The 22525-nt window shown below is 34.2% G+C and overlaps 1 protein-coding gene across 2 annotated transcripts in view; it reads left to right on the plus strand.

The window, feature by feature from the left end:
- LOC111507512 (uncharacterized) overlaps positions 1–22525 on the plus strand; it is a 48383-nt gene that overhangs the window by 1308 nt on the left and 24550 nt on the right. For both annotated transcript variants that reach the window (XM_074181985.1, XM_074181984.1), the window contains exons 2-3: positions 933–1056; positions 5724–5945. In XM_074181985.1, the coding sequence (XP_074038086.1) occupies positions 981–1056; positions 5724–5945 (298 nt within the window). In that variant the 5' untranslated portion in view covers positions 933–980. The remainder of the gene's footprint in view (positions 1–932; positions 1057–5723; positions 5946–22525) is intronic.

Consider the following 22525-nt stretch of genomic DNA (forward strand, 5'->3'; position numbering starts at 1 on the left):
GCATAATTAGTACGACTGATGCCAATTCCAATTTACATTCAAGAAAGGTTCACATTCTAGCACTTTATTTAAAATTACAACAAATGTACTCAGCTTTTTTCTTCGGTATTTTGATTTTCCGTTTTTGTACATCTATACAGAAAAGTGTCATTATTCAATTTGCACTCTTCATTGCAATTGGTACAACTTGAACTATATAAAGAATTACATTTTCTTACTTTCACTAAATTATTATTTTGGTTCAAATTCATTGTGTTTTTCTAATCACTCACGTCAAACCAAAGATTCAAATCTACGAATTTGAAATAGTTGGCGGCGGCAAATACCAACCGTTTTTTCTGAAATGTCACTACTAACTAACCTTGAAATAGAAGAATGTCACCAGAAGAAGCATTCGTTTTTAAATTAAGTTTTTTATAAGAAAAATGTTGATTGTTGAATTGAAATGTGTTAATTAAGGAGGAATAATGTGTAAAGTTGACCTAGTGAATGAATGCTTTTGTTTTTAAATAGTCTATCTTGTGAAAAAGAAGGCTGAAAAGTTGCCCTTTGACTGAACTTTGTAAATAACGGAGAGCGCCGCTTTCTTCTTTCAAATCGCCCGTTGATTTTTCAAAATCGCCGGGTGCCCTCGAAACGAATATTTACCAATTATAATAGTGATACCTTCATATTCAACAATCATTGTACATTATGAAAATTTTGAAGTGTTGCCAACATTTTTAACAGTATTCAAAAAACACACTTGAATGTTACATTTTCACTTGAAAGTTCACAAACCCGCTACACGTGTTTTTCTAAACGATATCATCCTCGGGCATCACAATACCCCTAAGAATGCCATCGTATAGCGAAACAGGTGTCGCGGTTTTGTAAACTTTGAAGTGGAAATCTCACTTGTCATTGGAATGCAGCACATTTGTATGTTCCAGTGAGATAAAATTGTGAAGTTTTTTCGCAAGAATTGAGAGAATCGTGCCATGAAACATACAAAAAAGTTCATGAGGATGGGGCGTTCCAGAGTAATGCACCAGGGGCCCGACGATTTTTCTGATAGTAAGTGTAATTTATATTAATACTCCTGTGGATGACATCTGTTTCAGTTCCATCACGAATATTTTGGTCTACAAGCTGAGTAAGAAGGGATGAGTGTAATTCAATGGTCAACAGCAGTTGTTTTGGGGTTTTTTTTCTTTCAGTGATCATATGGATTGAACTTGTATTGCATGACCTATACGTTTTTGTCAAGAGTTTTAATATCTTGGAGATATATGAAGAAGTAGAACAGCAAAAATATATTTTGACATTTGTCCATGCAAAAAACTATGTTTTTTTCGATTTGAATGATATTATGTATTATTATTCAGCTAAAAACCTCAATTTTGACGGTCTAAGACCCCCTTAGCGTAGGGTGTCCGCGACTATAGATTTTCCAAGGTCAAAAATAAAGTTTTTTGTACATTCATTGCAAATGAATAGTATACAACCTATTGGTTTTATACTATTTGTAGTTATTACCAATATTGTAGAGAATTGATTCCTCTACAACTTTTGCTTGAACATTTTTTTCATATCTTGAACCGTTTTTGAGATACGGGACAGAGCGCACGCAGTGTTTAACTATTTAGAGCAGTGGTTCGCAAACTATGGGTCGCGACCAACTGGTGGGTCGCGGAAACAGATTAAAACCAAATGTATTCTAAAAACACTTTATTGTGTGATTTTCACTAGATAGTTTTACAAAAACGCAACACGTGTTTCCTCGGACGTGTCTTAAGACACGCCCGAGGAAGCCATTGTATGGCGAAACACTTTATTGTGTGATTTTCACTAGATAGTTTTACAAAAACGCAACACGTGTTTCCTCGGGCGTGTCTTAAGACACGCCCGAGGAAGCCATTGTATGGCGAAACACGTGTTGCGTGACGCAACACGTGTTTCCTCGGGCGTGTCTTAAGACACGCCCGAGGAAGCCATTGTATGGCGAAACACGTGTTGCGTTTTTGTAAAACTATCTAGTAAAAATCACTCAAAGTGTTTTTATAATACGTTAGTGATGGATTTTCATCAAGTATCGGCCGATTCCATCATATAGATTAAAAATACTCAATACTTTTGAATTGCTCTTCTCATTTTGGATAAAGGCTAGGGGAGAGTATCCAGTTCTTTCGAAAATAATCTTAAAAGAGCTGATGGGGTTTACAACCATATATTTTGTGTGAGAGGGCATTTTCTAATTTGGTATATTTAAAAAATGAATATAGAAATATGTTTTTTGTGAAAAGTGACCTACGTTTGAAGTGAATCGTAAACACCAGCTCCACAAGTCACATTAATTACACAAGTCTCATTTTTAATTTTTTTTGGTTTGTTCAGTTTTAAGATTCTGAATTGAAAGTATTTTCCGTACTGTATTTTATCTTCAATTATATCATCTTCACCAATATTTCAATATTTTTTAATATGTGGTTCGCGAAAAAAATTATATAATGAAGATAGGTCCCCAGACAAATTTTCGAGTATCATTCGTGGTCAGCCTGTAGTCCCGATCAAAAACACGCCCTATAAAGTAAATAAATTATTGATTAATTTGTAATTCTGAATAATTTGTATTTTTTATTAATTATTGCGTTATAATTCATTTTTTTTTTCAATAATTCATTGTTCATTAATTTAATAACACTTACCTACCGGTGTAGGTATTTGTTATGAATGTGTAAAAAAATCGATTATTTGACCTTTGACCTTGGAATGTCTGTAGTTGCGGACAACCTACGAGAAGTAGGTTTTGAGACAAGTTTTAGGGTGCCAAAATAAGTTTAATACAACTTACTAGGTGGCTATCTCTCATTTCGAGATGCTTGCTCTCATTTGACTAATATTCCTGGACTATATAGCTTCTAGCTTCCAAAAATATTGGGCGAGTGAGCATTTTTTGAATTTATTGCTATTCTTTGAAGAAATGTTGATATATTTTCATTCAAGTGTCTTCATTGTTACCTTATTTGAATAGAAGAACTTGTGATATATTTTTTAATATTTAAATTTAAGCGTATATTGTATATTTTGCAATTTTTTCGAGACCCTGTTGTAAGTTTTCAAAAAGTTGCTAGAGGTTATTCCGAATAGAATGTGCCCTGGATCATAATTTTTGGTACTTTTTGACAGAAGTTCCAAAAAAAGGTTCTTGTGACCAAGACTATTGGTATAGATAAGTCCGGGTAGTACTTGTCTGTCACAAGAAATGCCGGCAAAAAGCATAGGATTATTTTACTGTAAACATTTAATCCTTGAAGCAACTCATTCACATTCAGATACGAAAACACCGACAAATGATCGTTTCGCGGAAAAATTGGATTCATTTCTACCATGTTCAATCATGTTGAAAACGGAGTTCACCGAGTATTTGTTGTGAGAAATTCTCACTTTGTCAAGGGTTTTCTATACTGTGGAGTGGAGCAGGTAGTACAAGCAACTTGTAATTGAATGTACTTCGCAAAGGTATGTTTCAATACGAGTATACAGGGTGTTTCCCAATATCATATACGATGTGTTTTGTTACAGGTTTTCTTCACAATTTGAAGTGGAACAGTAGCAACATGGCATTGACATAAACATTTAATTTATTTTACATCTATTTTCTCGGTATCTGAATCTTCTTTTGTCAAATTTTCTGTAAATAAACAGCATTGGTTCCTAATTTCACGTAAGTCTGTATTTAGGTTTTATTGCGGGTTGCTAGATTAGCAACAAGTAGTTGAATGTGGACATAAATACCTAATTTATTTTATAATTGTTTCATTACCTGAGTATGAATACGTATAATGCTTTCGAATAACATGAATGACTATATTTATTTTTTTACAGGTTTTTTCACATTGTAGGGTGGAATATTTAGTATTAGCAACCTGTAGTTGAATGTGGACATAATTTTACAATTTTCACACTACCTAAATCGTTATTCTCATCATTTTTTTTTTATTCTACAGCATGTTTTTCAATAACACGTAACTCTGTATTTAGGTTTTGATGCTGGTTGCTAGATTAGCAACATGTAGTTGAATGTGGGCATGCATATCTAATTTATTTTGCAATTTTTCCATTACCTGAATATTTTCATGGGAAGTTTTCTATGAATACACAGCATGCTTCCCAATGATATGTAACCTATAGTCAGTTTTGTTACAGGTTTTTTTCACATTGTAATGTGGAATATCTAGAATTGCAACCATGTAGTTGTATGTGGACATAGTTTTACAATTTTCCCATTACCTAAATCATTCTCTTGGTTTTGTTTTATTATGTAGCATGTTTTCCAATAACACGTAACTCTGTATTTAGGTTTTATTGCTGGTTGCTAGATTAGCAACATGTAGTTTAATGTGGACATGCACATATAATTTATTTTACAAGTTTCTCATTACCTGAATATTTTTATGAAAAGTTTTCTATGAATACACAGCATGCTTCCCAATAATATGTAACCTATAGTCAGTTTTGTTACAGGTTTTTGTCACATTGTAATGTGGAATATCTAGAATTAGCACCATGTAGTTGTGTGTGGACATAGTTTTACAATTTTCCCATTACCTAAATCATTCTCTTGGTTTTGTTTTATTATATAGCATGTTTTCCAATAACACATAACTCTGTATTTGGGTTTTATTGCTGGTTGCTAGATTAGCAACATGTAGTTGAATGTGGACATGCATATATAATTTATTTTACAATTTTCCCGTTACCTGAATATTTTTATGAAAAGTTTTCTATGAATACACAGCATGCTTTCCAATAACATGTAACCTATATTCAGTTTTGTTACAGGTTTTTTTCACATTGTAGTGTGGAATATCTTGTATTAGCAACATATAGTTGAATGTGGACATAATATCTGATATATTTTACAATTTTTTCATTACCTGAATCATTATTAACTTGGTTTTGTATGAATATACAGTATGTTTTTCGATAACATGTAACTCTGTACTGAATTACAGGGTTTTTTTCTGTTGTATAGGGGAGCATCTAGTTTTAGGAACATGTAGAATATTGGAATGAATATCTAATTTATCACCTGAATAATTTTTCGCTTAGTTTTGTTTGAATATACAGCATGTTTTCTATACTAAGTTACAGGCTTTTTTCTATTATTTGGTGGAGCATCTAATTTTAGGAACATGTAGTTAATTATTGGAATGAATATCTAATTTATCACCTGCATCATTTTTCGCTTGGTTTTGTTTGAATATACAGCATGTTTTTCAATAAAATGTAACTCTGTACTAAGTTACAAGCTTTTTTTCTATTGTACAGTGGAGCATCTTGTATCACCTGAATCATTTTTCGTTTGGTTTTGTTTGAATAAACAATATGTTTTCCAATAACATGTAAATCTATATTAAGTTACAGGCTTCTCTTTCTATTGTATAGTGGAGCATCTAGTTTTAGCAACATGTAATAGAATATTGAAATTAATATCTAATTTATCACCTGAATCATTTTTCGCTTGGTTTTGTTTGAATATACAGCATTCGCGTTGTTAAAAAAAATTGAAACTTGAAGCGGTCAAAGTTAATCATTTGGAAAGTTGCAAAAAAAGGAATCCATTGTTTGTGTTGACTTCAGAATGACCCTAGATTTTTCCCATTCCTTTTACGAATTAAGCAATTCAACTCTTCTACACCGTTGGGACAGATATACAATGGAGTTTTCTTTTGTTTCAGGTGACACATCCGGCTCCACCACGTCTCCCCCATTGGAAAATCCTAATGGCGTGCCCACTTCGGGTGCCCCAACGATGTATCCCAGTTACCCCCAGATGAACATACCTCACTATTCGCAGGCTCCAAATTTGGCTCCGGGGTTGGGAAGTAGTTTGGGAGGACCACTTGGAATGCCTATGCCGAGCATGACGCCGTATGCTCTAACTCCGTCGTATCCTGCAGGTAACTATTTTGCTAGATTATTGTATAGAGTTAAGGTTAGTTTGCGAACTGGTTTCTAGGTTAAGGAATCAAATTTGAAATGTTCTGATGATAAAAAAGGGAATCGACTGTTTATGCTTCTCCGTTATTATACAAGTTCTATGGAAAACTTCCAAATGAAGGAAGGAAATAATTAACTATAATAATGTGTATGCCATGCATATAAGTATTCTTTTGATTACAATCTGAAAGAGTATCCCCATCGGAAACACCGCTTTCAAACCTATTAACATTGAATTTTGCAAAAATTACTTTTTCGTATTCGGTCTGTAGGTACTCCAAATATTGGTAATGACATTGAAACAGATATCAGTCACAGGAACGCTACACAACGTGATGTATTGATATCATGTTTCTATTATATCGAAAACTTCCAATTGTCGGCTGAAAATACTCGTCTCCAATTCCTTATCAGCACCTTTTTGGATAACTTCATTTTGCATAAACTCGTAATTACGAGATTAACGTTGTGATTTTGAAGTGACGCTATTTAAGTGGTAATTTCGAGATTTAAGTCGTAATTACGGGATTGAAGTCAAAATTTAGAGTTTGAAGTCATTATTTCGAGATTGAAGTCGAAATTATGAGTTAAAAGTCGAAATTATCACTGTTGAAATTCCCAGTTTAAGGACGTAATTTCGAGTTCAAAGTCAAAATTCCGAGATAAAAGATTAATGTTGAAATTTCGAGATTAATGTCGAAATTTCGAGATTAATGTTGAACTTTCGAATTTAGAGTCGTTATTTCGAAAATGAACTCGAAATTCCGAGATTGAAGTCGAAATTTCGAGATTAATATTGAAAATCCCAGTTTAAAATCGTTATTTCGAGTTTAAAGTCGTAATTAAGAGATGAACGTTAAATTCTGAAATGACGCGATTTATGTTGTAATTTCAAGATTTAAGTCGTAATTATGGGATTGGAGTCAAAATTTATAGAGTTTGAGGTCGTTATTTCGAGTTTAAAGTCGAAATTTCGAGATAAAAGATTAATGTCGAAATTTCGAGATTGATGTCGAAATTCCGATTTTAGATTCGTTATTTCGAAATTGAACTCGAAATTTCGAGATTGAAGTCAAAATTTCAAGATTAATATTGAAATTCCCAGTTTAAAATCCTTATTTCGAGTTTAAAGTTGAAATTTCGAGATTGAAGTCGTAATTCCGAGATCAAAGACGTAATCACGTTATTGAAGTAAAATTTTTGAGTATGAAGTCGTTATTTCGAGATAAAAAGTCGTAATTTCGAGATTAATGTCGAAATTTCGAGATTATTGTGGAAATTTCGAGAATAATGTCGAAATTTCGAGTTTAGAGTCGAAATACCGAGATTGAAGTCGAAATTTTGAATTCGAAGTCAAAATTCTGATAATAATGTCGAAATTCCCAGTTTAAGCTCATTATTTCGAGTTTAAAGTCGAAATTTCGAAATTTAATTCATATTCACGGCATTGAAGTCAAAATTTCGAGTTTGAAGTCATTATTTCCAGATAAAAGTCGAAATTTTGAGACTAATGTCGAAATTTCGAGTTTAGAGTCGAGATTGAAGGCGAATTTTTGAGTTTGAAGTCGGAATTGAACTCGAAATTTTACAAAACACGACACTGGTGTATATTTTTATGTCAGCAATGCTGTATATTCATACAAAATTCATTCCACTATTCTACTACATGTTGCTAAAACTAAATGCTCCACTATACAATAGAAAAAAAGCCTGTAACAAAAACTCAATATGGAGTTACGGTTATTGGAAAATATGCTGCTATATTCACACAAAACCAAGTGAAAAATAATTCAAGAAATAAAAAAAATGTAAAATACATCAGATATGTCCACGCTCAAGTACATGTTGCTAATTTAATGTCTTTCATTAGGCTCTTCCTATCTTTAAATTCAAATAAAACAAAATGTGTGTGTTTATTGAAATTTTGTATTCGTTCGAAAGATCTATTAATGCCATTGTGTGCGGAATATACCTAACATCGTTCAAATGTCCGTCACGGCTTCTTTGGGTAGAGCGTATCCGAACCTTCCAATTTTCCATGACTGGCGTATAAATCAGGTTGTATTTGACCGATGACCTGGGTTATGTTGGCTTTGAACACCCCTCTGGTTTGTAGCTTATTCGCATACACCTGCGACTTAGAAGGACCCCGTAAGAAACTGTCTAACGGGGTCAAATCGTACGATTTTGGTGGCCAGTTCACATCACCTCCACGTGAGATGACTATGCCCTGAAATCGTTCGTACAAAATATCAAATGTGCCATGAACTATGCCCTATTGAAATCATATGCCCTTGGTGTCCAGATCATCGTATTCAGGCCAAAAGAAAAGAAGACCTATAGTCGCAGTTAAGAGTGAAGGTCTGGCCAACATCGTTCTTAAAGAAATATGGCCCGATGACACCGCCAGCCTAAAAAATCCACAACAAGCACTGACTTGTTGTGGATTTTTGACTTAGATACACTGGAAGCTCTTGTATCTAACGTGCATTGATATCGTCTCAAATTCTTCAATTTTGTTTGGTCACGTATCTACCAATTCATCCAGAACTGGGCCTCTCGAACATTTCGAGGTAAAATCAACAAAAACATACCCACCGACCGCGTAATGAACTCAATTCGGAGTTGTTCAGATTGATGTCCGGAAAATGTACGTTGAAATAATCCCCGACGGACGTTCGTAGAACTTCTAGCGACCAACTGGCCGTAACAAGGCCCTCTTAATCCGCAGAGACACGCACATAAAGAGTTGAAATTGTGATCTCGGACAATTCAGTTTTGATTCTACGGCTACCGGTATTGAATTTTATACGATATTTCTGATCCTGCAGTCATAATTTACTCTCCCAAAGCCGGGAATCTCATCTGTGTGAGGCACCGACCGCGAGAATAATTTCGATGATTTGTTAACTTGATTTTTTCCGAGCTACCGGTTACAAATTCGGATGCAAATTAACGAATTTACGTCAGGGCGGCGAGATAAATGTGTTATTTGGATTTAAAATTAGAGATACTCCACCAGGTGCAAGCGAGGCGCGAGTATTTTTTATTATATAGATTATAGAAACCTTTGCTGTGTTGGGACTCTTTGTCCTTAAAGTCGCTCCTTTTTTCTGGAACAATCTACTGTAACTTAATGTACATACTGCAAAAACGGATATATTATTTAAATGAGATAGATAGATAGATAGATAGATAGATAGATAGACAGATAGACGGATAGATGGATAGATGGATAGATGGATAGATGGATAGATGGATAGATGGATAGATGGATAGATGGATAGATGGATAGATGGATAGATGGATAGATGGATAGATGGATAGATGGATAGATGGATAGATAGATAGATAGATAGATAGATGGATAGATAGATAGATAGATAGATAGATAGATATTCATTTATTTCTACAGAGTATATGTAAATCTTGTATGAAAGTTAATAGAAATACTTTTTCCCAGAAATACGTCAGTGAACAAAATTACAAAAGTAATAAGGTACTAAATTTGAATAAAACACGTCACATACACATATAAATATAGAGTTGATAAAATAAAATTTAAAATAAGCTGTTAAAATATTCTTCTATAGTATAAGGCTCTATATTGCATAAAAATTCTTTCATAGACTTCAGAAAACCGCTGGCCATCCCAATGTTTCTTATATCCTGTGGGAGAGAATTAAAAAGAATAATCGCGCTGTAGACAGTACTTCTTTCATATAGAGATTTTTATATGTATCGGATATAAAACATCATTCCTAAATCTTGTTCCAACTACTTATGTGTTTTATGATGCTTTTTAAAGTAGCTTGGTTGATTTACTAAAGATTTTAATGACTCAAAAATGTCTATCGCTGGTACTGTTACTAATTTGTTCATTTTAAAGATTCCTTTATATAAGTCTTTGACCTTCATATCAAAAAGTATTCTGATTACCCTTTTTTGGCAGAGAAACACTCTGTTCAGCCCAAGACTGGATCCCCAAATTATAAAACCAAACCTTATTGTAGAGTAAAAATTTGCATAGTAGACAGTCATCAGAACATCACTGTCAACGTTTTTTTTGAGAATTCTCATAGCATATATGGCATATGTAGCATATCTCCTGCAGAGTTTGTCTATTCGATTAACCCAACTTAAGGTGTCGTAGAGATAGATATATATATGTATATATATATATATATATATATATATACATATATATATATACATATATATATATATATGTATATATATATATATATATATGTATATATATATATATATATATATATATATATATATATATATATATATATGTATATATATATATATATGTATATATATATATATATATATATATATATATGTATATATATATATATATATATATATATATATGTATATATATATGTATATATATATGTATATATATATATATATATATATATATATATATATATATATATATATATACACACATATTTATACCCAAAAACTTCACAGAGGTGTTGCAGGTCACTCTAAAATCATTGAAACTGATGCTCTTCAGTGTCTCCATGCTGTTATCAATTTTGAACATGACGCAATCTGTTTTTTCATCATTGAAAATCAATTTATTTTCCAGAAAGAAGTTTTTGCTCCTTTCTATTACAATTCTACCATGTTTTATTATATGTGGTAAGTTTGCACCTGTCAACAATAGTTAGTATCATCAGCTTAATTAATTATGTGAGCGGAATTTGAATTTACCGCCATGTTTGTCATTTGTAAATATACTGAAGAGTATTGGACCAAATATACTACCCTGTGGACCTCCCATAGACGTCTCCAAAGCCTCTGATCGTGCTGCTGTATCTTTCAAGTTCAGTTCTACGATTTGCTTTCTGTTTTTTAGATATGACTTGAACCAGTCATAGGAGTTCCCTTGAATTCCATATTTGTAAAGTTTGCCTAGTAGAAGATCATGAAAATCCCAAAGGATAGATCCGCTCTTTCCATTGCTTCCAGAATTTCATTACTAAAATTAACAAGAGCTATCTCAATGAATTTCTTTTTTAAATTGACGTGTTGTTGACTAGAAAACATATTGAAGTTTGAGAAGAAAAATGTTAGTCTTGTGGCCATTGCGTTTTTGAATAGTTTTGATATACATGTTAAAAGACTAATTGGTCTGAAATTATCAATGTCTGACCAACTTCTTTTCTTATGTAGTGAGATACATCCAGTTGAGTGATACTTTCTATACAGGAAATTTCACATAAAATGCTCACGAAGGATATAATATCCGGAACCTCAGAAATATACAGTGTGACTAGTAATATCCCCAATATATAGATTTTTTTAATTAAAGGATTCATTCGAAATGTTCCTATCGAGATGAAAAGTAGCACAAAAAATGGATCGAATTGAGGTTACTTTGCAAAACATCAAAAATGTGATTTAAAAAATAGGTTCCAATTCAAAATTTCATCTGCAAAAGTTGATTTATTTTTCTTAATGGTTTGAATTGAAAAAATCCGTGAAGTTATTTCTCAACACATCAAAAATATGATTCGAAAAATATGTTCCAATTCAAAATTTTATCTGCAACAGTTGATTTTTTTCCTTCTCAGCAGTTTGCCACTTCCTTAGTCGCAAGCGATACTTTTTTTGTTTTTATTCCAACATAACTAACATGGTAGTTTGGTAGTTTGTGACTGAAAATAATACACTTCAAAGATAACTACGGCCTATCAGGCTGATGTTCATAACAAAAGGTTCATATGTCTATTAATACCATCTTAGTTTGAATCAGATTTTTTCTTCAGACGGTCATTTTCTTCACTTCACTAATGAATTCAACAGTAAACGCATTCTGCAGTTCGGGGCAAGCATAAAAAATCTACTACAAAGAAACCACAGTGATTATAATTTTTAAAATAATACAAAATAATAGAAAACAATTCAGTTCATTCAAATATCAATAATGGGATATTTGTATGTTGTATTTGACTATTAAGGGTTGAGTTAAATACCAATTCTTGGAAACGGTTTTTTAATATTTCAATTTTATCAACTACACCCTTTGTTTCTCTTAAAAATGTTATATACTTTCATACGATTACTTTATATGCACTGACATAAATATTTCCAAATAAAATCTCGAAACATATCTTTCATATCATATTCGTTCCTATGAATGACATCTGATTCAATTCCATATCGAATATTTGAAGTACAAACTGAATGAGAAAAAGTGATATTCGTATATTTTTTATGAGAGTAGTTGTTTCGAAAGTACTTTGTCTATATTGTGTAATTCAATGTACTTCGCGAATATTTTCAACGCCAGTATAGAGTATGTCCTCCGTGGCTAATCAAAACGTCTTGACATCTTCTGGGCATACACAAAATTCAATTGTCTAGGTTCCTTTGAGGTATTGCCTGCCAGACGGCTTGGAGGGCCTCAAATAGCTATAGGCGATTCTGAAACGTGTCATTGGTTAAGGTCTGGTGATTATGCAGGACATTGCAATACGTCAATTCCTTTACCTTGCAGGAACTGGTTCACCAATCACGCAACGTTTAGTCGTGTATTATCATGCAACAGGATATAATTGTCACCAACTGCGTCGGCATCTTTCTAATGAAACGAGATATCTGTTCTTCCTCCTAAACTAATCCCACCCAATACCAAACTCATTCCTTATCTGCTTCCCCATAAATTATTATGAATCACTTAATGATTTTTCAAAAAGTGACCAATGTTGACCAGATGTCTTTTCGATATCTTCGGCCATGGAGATCCTCTTCTCCACATTTCTGCTCATTGCCAATTGCACAAATCAATTTAATGCAGAATGCAACAGACTGAAAGGCGCAGCATTCTGGAAATTACCTCTGACTTTATGCCTCCAACTGTTAACTACGAATTGACTCATAAAGTACTGTTCCCGAGTAGAGAGGACTGGATCCTTCGGAAGAGGGAAACATTAAGAGCGGATAGTTGTTGGTTCACAGATGGATCAAAAACAGCTTCAGGTTCTGGTGCAGGTGTTTAAAGTCGCAGACCCAGAACAGAGATATCAACCTGCCTAGGAACCTATGCGACTGTTATTCAAGTGGAAATCCACGCTAGTGAATTGTGTACGGAGAGATTGGAAGAATCCAACCTCATACACAAGTCAATAGAAATATTCTCGGACAATCAAGTGGCGTTGGAAGCTCTTGGCTCCTATCGAGCAACGTCTAAATTGGTAGCTAATTGCCAACAACGACTCTCCTCCATAGGAAGACATTACAGATTGTCTCTGGTTTGGATTCCTGGCCATACTGGCCTGGAAAGCAGTGAGGCTACTGCCTCCCTGGTAAAGGAGGGTGCTGCAAGCAGCTTCATCGGACCAGAACCTGTCATTGGAATCGCTTTAGGCCAAATAAACATTGAACACCTGGACTGCAAGAAGATTTATGGACTTCTGGCAATTTCTTCCAGGATTCACTCACTTCAAGGCGTTTCTTCATTTTTCGAGGATCGATACCAAACAGTTGTTGGACTACAGTAGGAATGAACTACGATGTCTAACAGGCCTTCTCACAGGTCACTGTCATCTGAATCATCATATGCATAGCTCGGACTGTCGAAAGACAGTGTATGTCGCCGCTGTTTGGAAAATGATGAAACAGCACACATACTTTGTGCCTGCCCCGCTGGGGACCGAATCAGGTTTTCAGAGTTTGGCAGAGCCGTACTTTCACCATCTGACCTGAAAGACCACTCACCATACAAACTTATCGGCTTCGTAAAGAAGTTGGGTTTATTTGGTCGAGTGTGAATAGGTTTGAGCCACAATAAACCCTTGCGTGTTGCGGTGGAGGGTCGAATAGACTCACTCACTTTTTACCTAACCTAACCTTACTTTTCATCCCGATACTGTAAATTTCATTATCCTTCACCTTTTGGGACAATAAACAATATTTAATAAACAGCCGGAGCTATAAAAACTCCATTTTATTGAATGGTAGGGACATAATTCGAACAGAACTACAGACATTCACTACTGGATGAGAGAAAGATTGTACAAATTTCCTCTGACTATAAACTCAAAATGAACAAAATGTGGAGTCTGAGTCACTAACAACATAATAATTTCCAATAAACTAGTTCGAAACGAACGCCATTGTAGCTACGCTGTCTAATGAACTAGAATTCATAATTGATGCCTACAAAATGTTACCAATTTAATTCTGTCAGTTTGTTGCTATTTACAACTTGTAGTGCTCATTGAATGTCTCATTTCTCGTTAAGGATATCGATGGTTGCTTTATTTGAACTGTTTAAAACTCGCACCTGAACACAGTGATGGAACACTGGCAAAATTTGCACTTCCAAATTGAATTCTCAGCTTTAACATATTCTATCTAGAAGGCTGCGCTTTTTACATTCGAGGGGTCTTTAGTTTATTTTCAATTACAGCGTAGGAGATTACCATATTATCGTACGTGTGTCTGTATTTACTCTTCCCACCCAGCACTTAAATTTGTCGTAGTAGTCAGAAGTCACCCTGCGTAAAGTCCATAGAGATTTATTGGCTACTCTCTAAAACAAATATCGAATATTTTACGTTCATATGCAAGAGGCTGAAACAATGGTTTCAATGCTTGGTCGAGGTTACATTTGATATTTTATAGATGAATAACGTTTCACTGAATTTTTATTTCATTAAGTTGTCTAACAAGATTTTTTGGAAGAAAAAAGTTTGAAAGATAATGAGATTGGAAAGTTTCAGCAAGGAAATATGGTTATCTCATAATATTAAGCTGAATATTCCTTTCCTTTCTGGGGTGTTCACAAAAAATTATAGAAGAAAAGCACGGGTTAGGATATTTTCTATATTAGCGGTCCATTGTTTCAATTACTCTAGTATGGTATTTCTCAAGCTGGAAAGAGGTGGCATGTGACATTTTTTGCATATCAGTTTTCAGTGGTAAACATTCTCAATTTGACAGCACAGGACGCAACGCTCTGTATATTGCAGCCACGTCTATTCTTGCAATGATTCCGTGATGATTTATTTTATATTTGGGCACGTGTGAGAGAAAAAAAAATCGATGTAGTACGACTGATGTACTGGTATTTTATGGGGTCAAAGTGAGTGTGTATTGTTTGCTTCAAAGCCCTAAAGTGCAGACGAAATGACACCGCCGTTATCGAGAGGGATTCCTTATAACTGATATACTTCTATTTCAGACGAGAATATATACGAAAGGAAAGGTTAATTTGGTGAAACTAAAAGACATCTTATTGTACTGGATTAACTCAATATAATTTTCACTGATTGATTTTAAAGCAGAATCTATAATTTACTTTACACTTCCCGATAAACAACGTTTACAAAATATCGGTATCGTGATGAAATTTCCGTAACACATTATTTCATGATCGATATAATTTATAAAACATTGAACGTCATAAATATATCTCATAGTAGATCATTTTCTGTAAGCTAATGAAACCGTGTATTTTCTCAATTATTGCTAACCGGTTGTTTATGGCTTCAGAACAATAGAAATATATCGTTTCGATATCGCTGTCAATAAAAATAAATATGCATTTCATTACTACGGAATTCAATTGTCTAAGATTATATGAATTGATTTGAAAACCTGTAGAGAATCAAAAAAATTAAAAAAGATTACCTATCTGAAAAATAACAATTATATTTAGCAATAAAAACTGAAATTATAATGAAATAAAATACAAGCAACAACCAAAAAATAAAAAAAAATTGAACCTTCAATACGAGATGAAAATTAAAAATTATTAACAAGAAATGAAAATTAAAATTGAAAAATTCCAAACCAAGTTACTTCACGACGTTTCCACACGACGTATCCACAATCGTCTTCGGGTGATAACCTCCGAAATCTGACTTTTCATAAGTCATTCGAGTGCTTTTACCTATCTCCTCTTCCCTCTCTCCCCTTCATCGGTTTTAGCGGAAGCTGACCGTTTGGCGGGAGTTGGTCATGTTCCCCTTGATTACAAGTTTCCATAAAATGCGTATCTCCACGCTAGCTTTGCTAAATGCGTTGTTGGACAACATATATGCGGCTTCTTTGAATTATCTCCTAAACAGTGTTCCTCCTTGTAGATGATTTCAGCTTGAGACCACTTGATGTTATGTTGATGAGTCCAAACATGCTCAGGTATTCCTGATTTGCTGGTTTCTCCTCGCTGTATGTGTTTCTTGTGTTCAGCAATGCGAACTTTCAACGGCCTTTTAGTTTCACCGATGTATGATTCTCCGCACTCGCAGGGTATCCGGTAAATGCAAATCTTGGAATCGCAGTCCGCGTTTGGTGGACTGGTTTTCATGAGGCTGCTACGGATAGTATTCCAAGATCTGAAGCAGGTTCTGTTGTTATACTTGGACCCAATCCTTCATATCCTTTCCGACAATCCTCCCCCACAGCCAGTACAAGTACTGGTTGTGGGGGCTTCTCTTCCTTGTGGAGCTCTTGCTGAGAGCTCCACCATCACTTTGGAGTAATCATTTCGTTAAAGGCCATTTTTGATGATGCCTACTTCCTTTTTGAGACCATCCTTATTCCTTACTATTTGGTCGGAAACAGTGTCTACCATCCCGTCCAATCTCCACATTTTCTCTTCTTCCTCGATCACATGGGCTACATCATTAGTTAGACGATGGACATCAGAAACTTTATGTGTCACGTTTTTGTACGAGCTACGTAGCCCTTAATTTGAGCCTAGAAAAATTCTATCGGGTTTAACTCGCAATGGTAAGGAGGAAGTCTCAAAATGGTGATGCCTTCAGCACGAGCTATTGTATCCACCACACGCTGGCGATATCTGTCACGATGCTGTTTAATGACACTCATAAGCTCGGCCTTAATCATGTCCTCGGAAAATGGAATTCCTTTTTGTCCTAACCAACTCTGTATGTCTGCTTCTCTGGTGGTCATAGTTGGCAGCTGTTCTACTAATCGGTTGTGTTAAGAAGTGTTATCAATTACTATAACCGAATTTGGCTCGACTCGTGAAAGAAGGGATTCAAACCATCCTTCAAAGCATTGGGCGTCCATGTCTTCATGATAATCCCCCGTTTTTTGGGTGAAAAAATTTGTGCACTATCGTCTAAAAAGCCACTCTCCTTACCTATATGGGCGACAATTACTCGTTGCCGAGTATCCGTTGGTCCACAAATGCTTAAATATAACTAGTTACAGTAGTATCTTGCCAAATCTTAGATACTGTGTGACCAGCATTCACCCACGTTTCGTCCAGACATTAATTTTTTTTGTGAGCAGAACGCATTTCTCTAATAAAGGTAAAATATTTCCGTCGCCATGAAACTATATCTCCTCTTTCTATTAAGACAGATTTACGGGATCGTTTGGCATATATAAATTTTAAATCTTCTTTTATTATTTTTCTTAACTTTGCTCATTTTTGGAATGAGATCATTATCCATTACTTTTGTCCTAATGGATTCGAGGGTTGGCGCTTCATTCTCGAAAAAGCGAATATTATAGCGTACAAAATTTTTCAGGTGCTCGCCCAATTCAATTGCTTTTCTACCACCACAATGTACTTTTGGAGTTTGCACAATCCCAGTCACCTTTTTTTCACGTACAATGCGTTCAATTGTCGACAAGGATATTCCTGTTAAAAATGAACACTGGTCTACAGCTTCCACTGTAAGGAGTGTATTTTTTTAATTTTTGTACTCTACAGACAATCTGTTTTTCTTCTAACGACATAAACTTCTGCTTTCTTTGTGCATTACTTGGACCTTCTACGGCATCCATCTTAATGCTATAAAATAATAAAATTCAATGATATTCAGCTACTTGTCAGTTGTTTACTTACCTCAAAAACTATTTTAAAGTAGATATATTTTGAAAAACACTTTATTGTGAGATTTTCACTAGAACAGATTAACAAATCCGCAACACGTGTTTCGCGGCACAGTAGCTTTTCCCAGCGTGTTCACTAACAAACTGAATTATACATACTTTGTTATTTATATATACTTTTTGAAATATTACTAGCTACCTAGAAACTAATAATATTGTAGGAATTAATTAATGACAGTTATACCTGAGTTCAATGACTAGGTCAACTAATTATCTCACAATAAAGTGTGAATGTGATGAAAATCTATGATAATGTATTTTGAAAAACAAGTATCGGCCAACTCTATCTTATATTTTAAAGTTAATAAATACAACAGTCTATTTAATAAATATAATAAAATATATTTAATAAATACAAAACAAAGTGACCTTCACAGGACGCCTATGTAGATACGGACGATTGATAATGAAGAAACCGAATGACTAGTTATGGCATTTTAAGGACGCAAATATAATAGACCTGCGAAGTGTTGCTCAGTTTACCGATGTTTCAAAGTATTTAATGAACTGGTTCACCTATTCGCTCGTACATCCTATCGACATGCAGAAGCTATCTTGTTACGGGGGTCAAATTTTATGGAATCATGTTACTTTTCAATTATTTACAATGGCATAGACAATCAAAATGACCCCGGTAAAAATTTAGTTCTAACATTTAATATTGTTGCCGTTAGCTATCAGTTCAATCTGTATATGAGTTACCTTCAATTGAAAATTGTCAGACTGTAGCTAAAACCCCAACGGGCATCAAACCCGACATATATTTGGACAATTTTTGTGGAAACTATTTTAAAATAGAATTTTGCCAAATTTCATTCAGTAATTGGGTTACATACCATCAAATCCACATCAATACTCCCATCTCGATTTCAACGACGAAGTTCACAGTATATTCTCATTCACCTCAAATCGAGGTAAAGTTGCACACTGGCCCAAAGGGGATGTATTTGAGAAAGGCCGTTTCCATGGCAACAAGCACCCACCACCCCTGTAATCGGCTCAGGATCCCAACTCCAGAAGTACCAACATGTTACGTGCTCTAGACTCTGTCTTATCATGCAATATTTGAGATTCTCTTCTACAAAAATGTGTCCGGGGAAGTGAATGTGAAAAATGCGGGAAATATTACGTGGTCAGCTCTGAAAGTTTCACAGAGTGTGTTGATTTAGGCGTAAAATGAATATCCACAATGAACATTTTACAAATTGAAATAGAAATATCCAATAAACTACAATTCGTTCGAAATAGTCAACACTGCTGTTATTTCTATCTAATAAACTGATTAAAATATAAAGTTCATCAATTCCAGTCGAAGGCAAAGTTAAAAAATTAAAAAGATTAACCAATTTTATTAAACAAAAAACTGAAAATTACAAAAAATAACATACAAGCAACTACCAAGAAAATAAAAAAATTGAAATATTAATAAAAGCTGAAAAAAATAAATAAAAAATATTATTAACGAAAAATGAAAAATAAAAATTAAAAATTAAAAGATTCCAAACCAAGTTACTTCACTGCGTTTCGATTGTTAGTATCCAAAATCGTCTTCGGGTGGTAACTGGACTTATTCCTCCGAGATCTGACTATTTACAGGTCATTTGAGTACTTTCACGTATCCTCTCTTCCCCCTTTCCGTTTCATTGGTTTTAGCGGGAGATGACCGTTTAGCGGGAGTTGGTCGTTGTTCGCTTGATTAGAGGTTTCCATATGTTACGTATCTCTATGCTAGCTCGACTAAATGCGTTGTTGGACAACATATACGCGGCTTCTTTGAATTTTCTCCTGAACCAATGTTCCTCTTCGTGGATGTTTTTTTTTTTTTGGTAGTTGCTTGTATGTTACTTTTTGTAATTTTCAGTTTTTTGTTTAGACAATGAAAGTCCGAACTGATGAAATAGAATTTCTCATTACTTTTGTATAGCTAAGAATTCAAAACTAAGAAGAGACTTGAGAATTCTCTCTTTCTCTCTCCCTCTCTCCTCTCTCCTCTCTCTCTCTCTCTCCCTCTCTCCTCTCTCTCTCCCTCTCTCCTCTCTCTCTCTCTCCCTCTCTCCTCTCTCTCTCTCTCTCCCTCTCTCCTCTCTCTCTCTCTCTCTCCCTCTCTCCTCTTTCTCTCTCTCTCTAGATTCTTGTATTCGAGCGGGGTGATGTCATTTTCAACAGTTCTTGTAGATTAAGAAGAGCCTCTTAAATTTTTGCCACATGTTTAATAAACACCCTGTATAGTATATCGATGCCTTTTTTGAAAGTAAACGTTTCTGGATATTTTTATTGGAATGGTGAAATGCAAAAGTATATTTATTTTCTATTATTAGGCCAGTTTTATAAATTTATTTTCGGTTAGCACATTTATTGGATATTTGTTCTTTGGATTGTTATGTTCGGTAGTGGGGTAGTTCGTATGTATGTAATGATTATAATATTGTGGTTTGCCATTAAAAAAAGGAAGTATTTCATTGGAATATATTATATTTGTTAAACTACAAACATTGGTGTAACTATTATATATAAGTGGTAAAACTTTCTTGTGCCAATATTTATCGACCAGTCCTAATATACTCAAATCATGTAGATTGAATAATAAATCTTACTGATGCATTTGTGCCAAGATGCACTGATGGTGGATCTACTGCTTCCTATTCGAGGGCTGAGATGGTTGTGCTATTGAGTAATATCAGGCTTCTTGTTTTCAACTTTTTTCAAGTTGTACGTACATTTCTGAATGGAGGTTTTAAATGGTTGGATGAGAAGGAAAGAATCAATAGAATGGCTTGCAAAATCACCTAATTCGTCACAATTAGATATACTTTTTTCACGCTTTTTACATTTCCACTTTTGTTTGAACAACTGAACATGTTTAGAAGTTTCTTTGAGATATAAATTTTTGTGTATCATCAACATAGTATGGAGTTAATCACATTCAGTAACTTCACATAAAATTTTTGTATAATGAGTTTTTTCCAAGAAATTGATCCTCTTTCCCAAAATTGAGAGTGATCAGAAATATTATAATTTCATAATTAATTAGGCATCACAACAGCATTAGTTGAGAAAGCACTCCTTTGGTCTCCTACCCAACCAAAAAGAATAATTCTCAAAAAAATCAATAATTTCCCAAATATTTTTTTCAGGTTTCTCAATGATTACTCCCTTACTGATTATCGTTTTTTGTACAATCCTGGACGATAAGTTTAATTTCAGTTTAGAGTAATTTCTTCTAGACATATTATTTTATCCTTCGATAGCAAGGATGAATTCTTTATCTCAAATTATTTTCTCCCTCTTCTTCCCTTCCATTAAAAAACAGTCTTGTACGTGAGTAAATCTGCAGGAAACCTCTCACTCGCAGATTCAGCTGTCTAAGTTTGTTTAAGCAGAATGCTCCATCCCTATATAACGTTTTAAATTCATGCTCAAAATACCCCAATAAAACATCACTGATTGAATTTGACACCCCAAAGGACGTTTATTAGACAGATGGGTAGTTTCCCATGAAAACTTCGCAACAATTTTCGCGCAAACATTGTGGTTACATTATTCTCGCTTTTCGCTTGGTGTGCCTTGATTTGAATTTAAATGCAGCTCTGCGGATCGAGCTTGACGTTATTTTTATCAGAATTGTTTATAGTCACTATTAATATTCGATGTGAAAGCTGGTCAATCATACAATGTATTTTATAGTCAAAGGTAAAACTGGATCCTCTGGTGGAGAATAAATCTAAAACAAGCACTTTTCCCATCATGAAAAATGAAAATTGAAACTTTCTACGTTTTTTATCACTTTTATAAAAGTGGTAAATTACATAGACAGTTTCAATTCCCATCTTTCGTGATGATTTCCTACCACATAGTAACGACTACATCCATCAATTCACTTTTCCTATAATCACCAGAACTGCAATACTCTGCTCGACGCCGTTTTACCAACCAAGTCGATGTCTTCAGTAGATGAAGAAAATAGTTTTCTCCATATCCTGAAGACGCAGTCTTGGTTCGTGAAATGTGCGTCGCGAAGAGTATTACAGTTTTGGTGATTGGAAGGTGCTGGGTATTTTATAGTGTTTGTGGCAGCTCTTTATGGGGAAATGTATGAGCTATTGAAACAATTTACACTATATATCTTTTTCAGTTATCTACAAAACTGGTTCATTCCAATTTTTTGTCAATTCATTGTTTTGTATCCAATTTGAAATTAGGTTTCTTATTTTTTCAGAAAAAAATCTATCACGAAAAAAGATTTTATTCAATGGATATGCATATTAGCCAGAATTTAAAAACGGTTTGAGAAGTAAAAATACCACTTTTCTTTTGATTAGTTGTGGTTTTACTTGATAATGGACAAAACTCGATTTTTCTGCGAGAAAATACTGTTTGATAGTCGGAATTTCTTGAAAATATTTACATTTTTAATGCCATTTTGATGCCTGATTGTGTTGAAATGTTGAGAAAGAATATACCTGTTTAAAAAATCTGTTTTTCCGTTGTCGCCCTCATACGAACGACAACTCTCAAAATTTGTATGAGCTAAGGACTCACGAGGTCTTACCTTTTAACGTGTGACTCCTACCGAAACAAAACTTCCCAAAATATACCTGTTGAGAAAAAGTTACCCGCGAGGTATTTATAAATGCGCATG

The sequence above is a fragment of the Leptinotarsa decemlineata genome, unplaced genomic scaffold (assembly GCF_025532065.1).
Source record: "Leptinotarsa decemlineata unplaced genomic scaffold, Ldec_3_MD MMD2_tig00026328_RagTag_RagTag, whole genome shotgun sequence".
Classification (NCBI taxonomy): domain Eukaryota; kingdom Metazoa; phylum Arthropoda; class Insecta; order Coleoptera; family Chrysomelidae; genus Leptinotarsa; species Leptinotarsa decemlineata.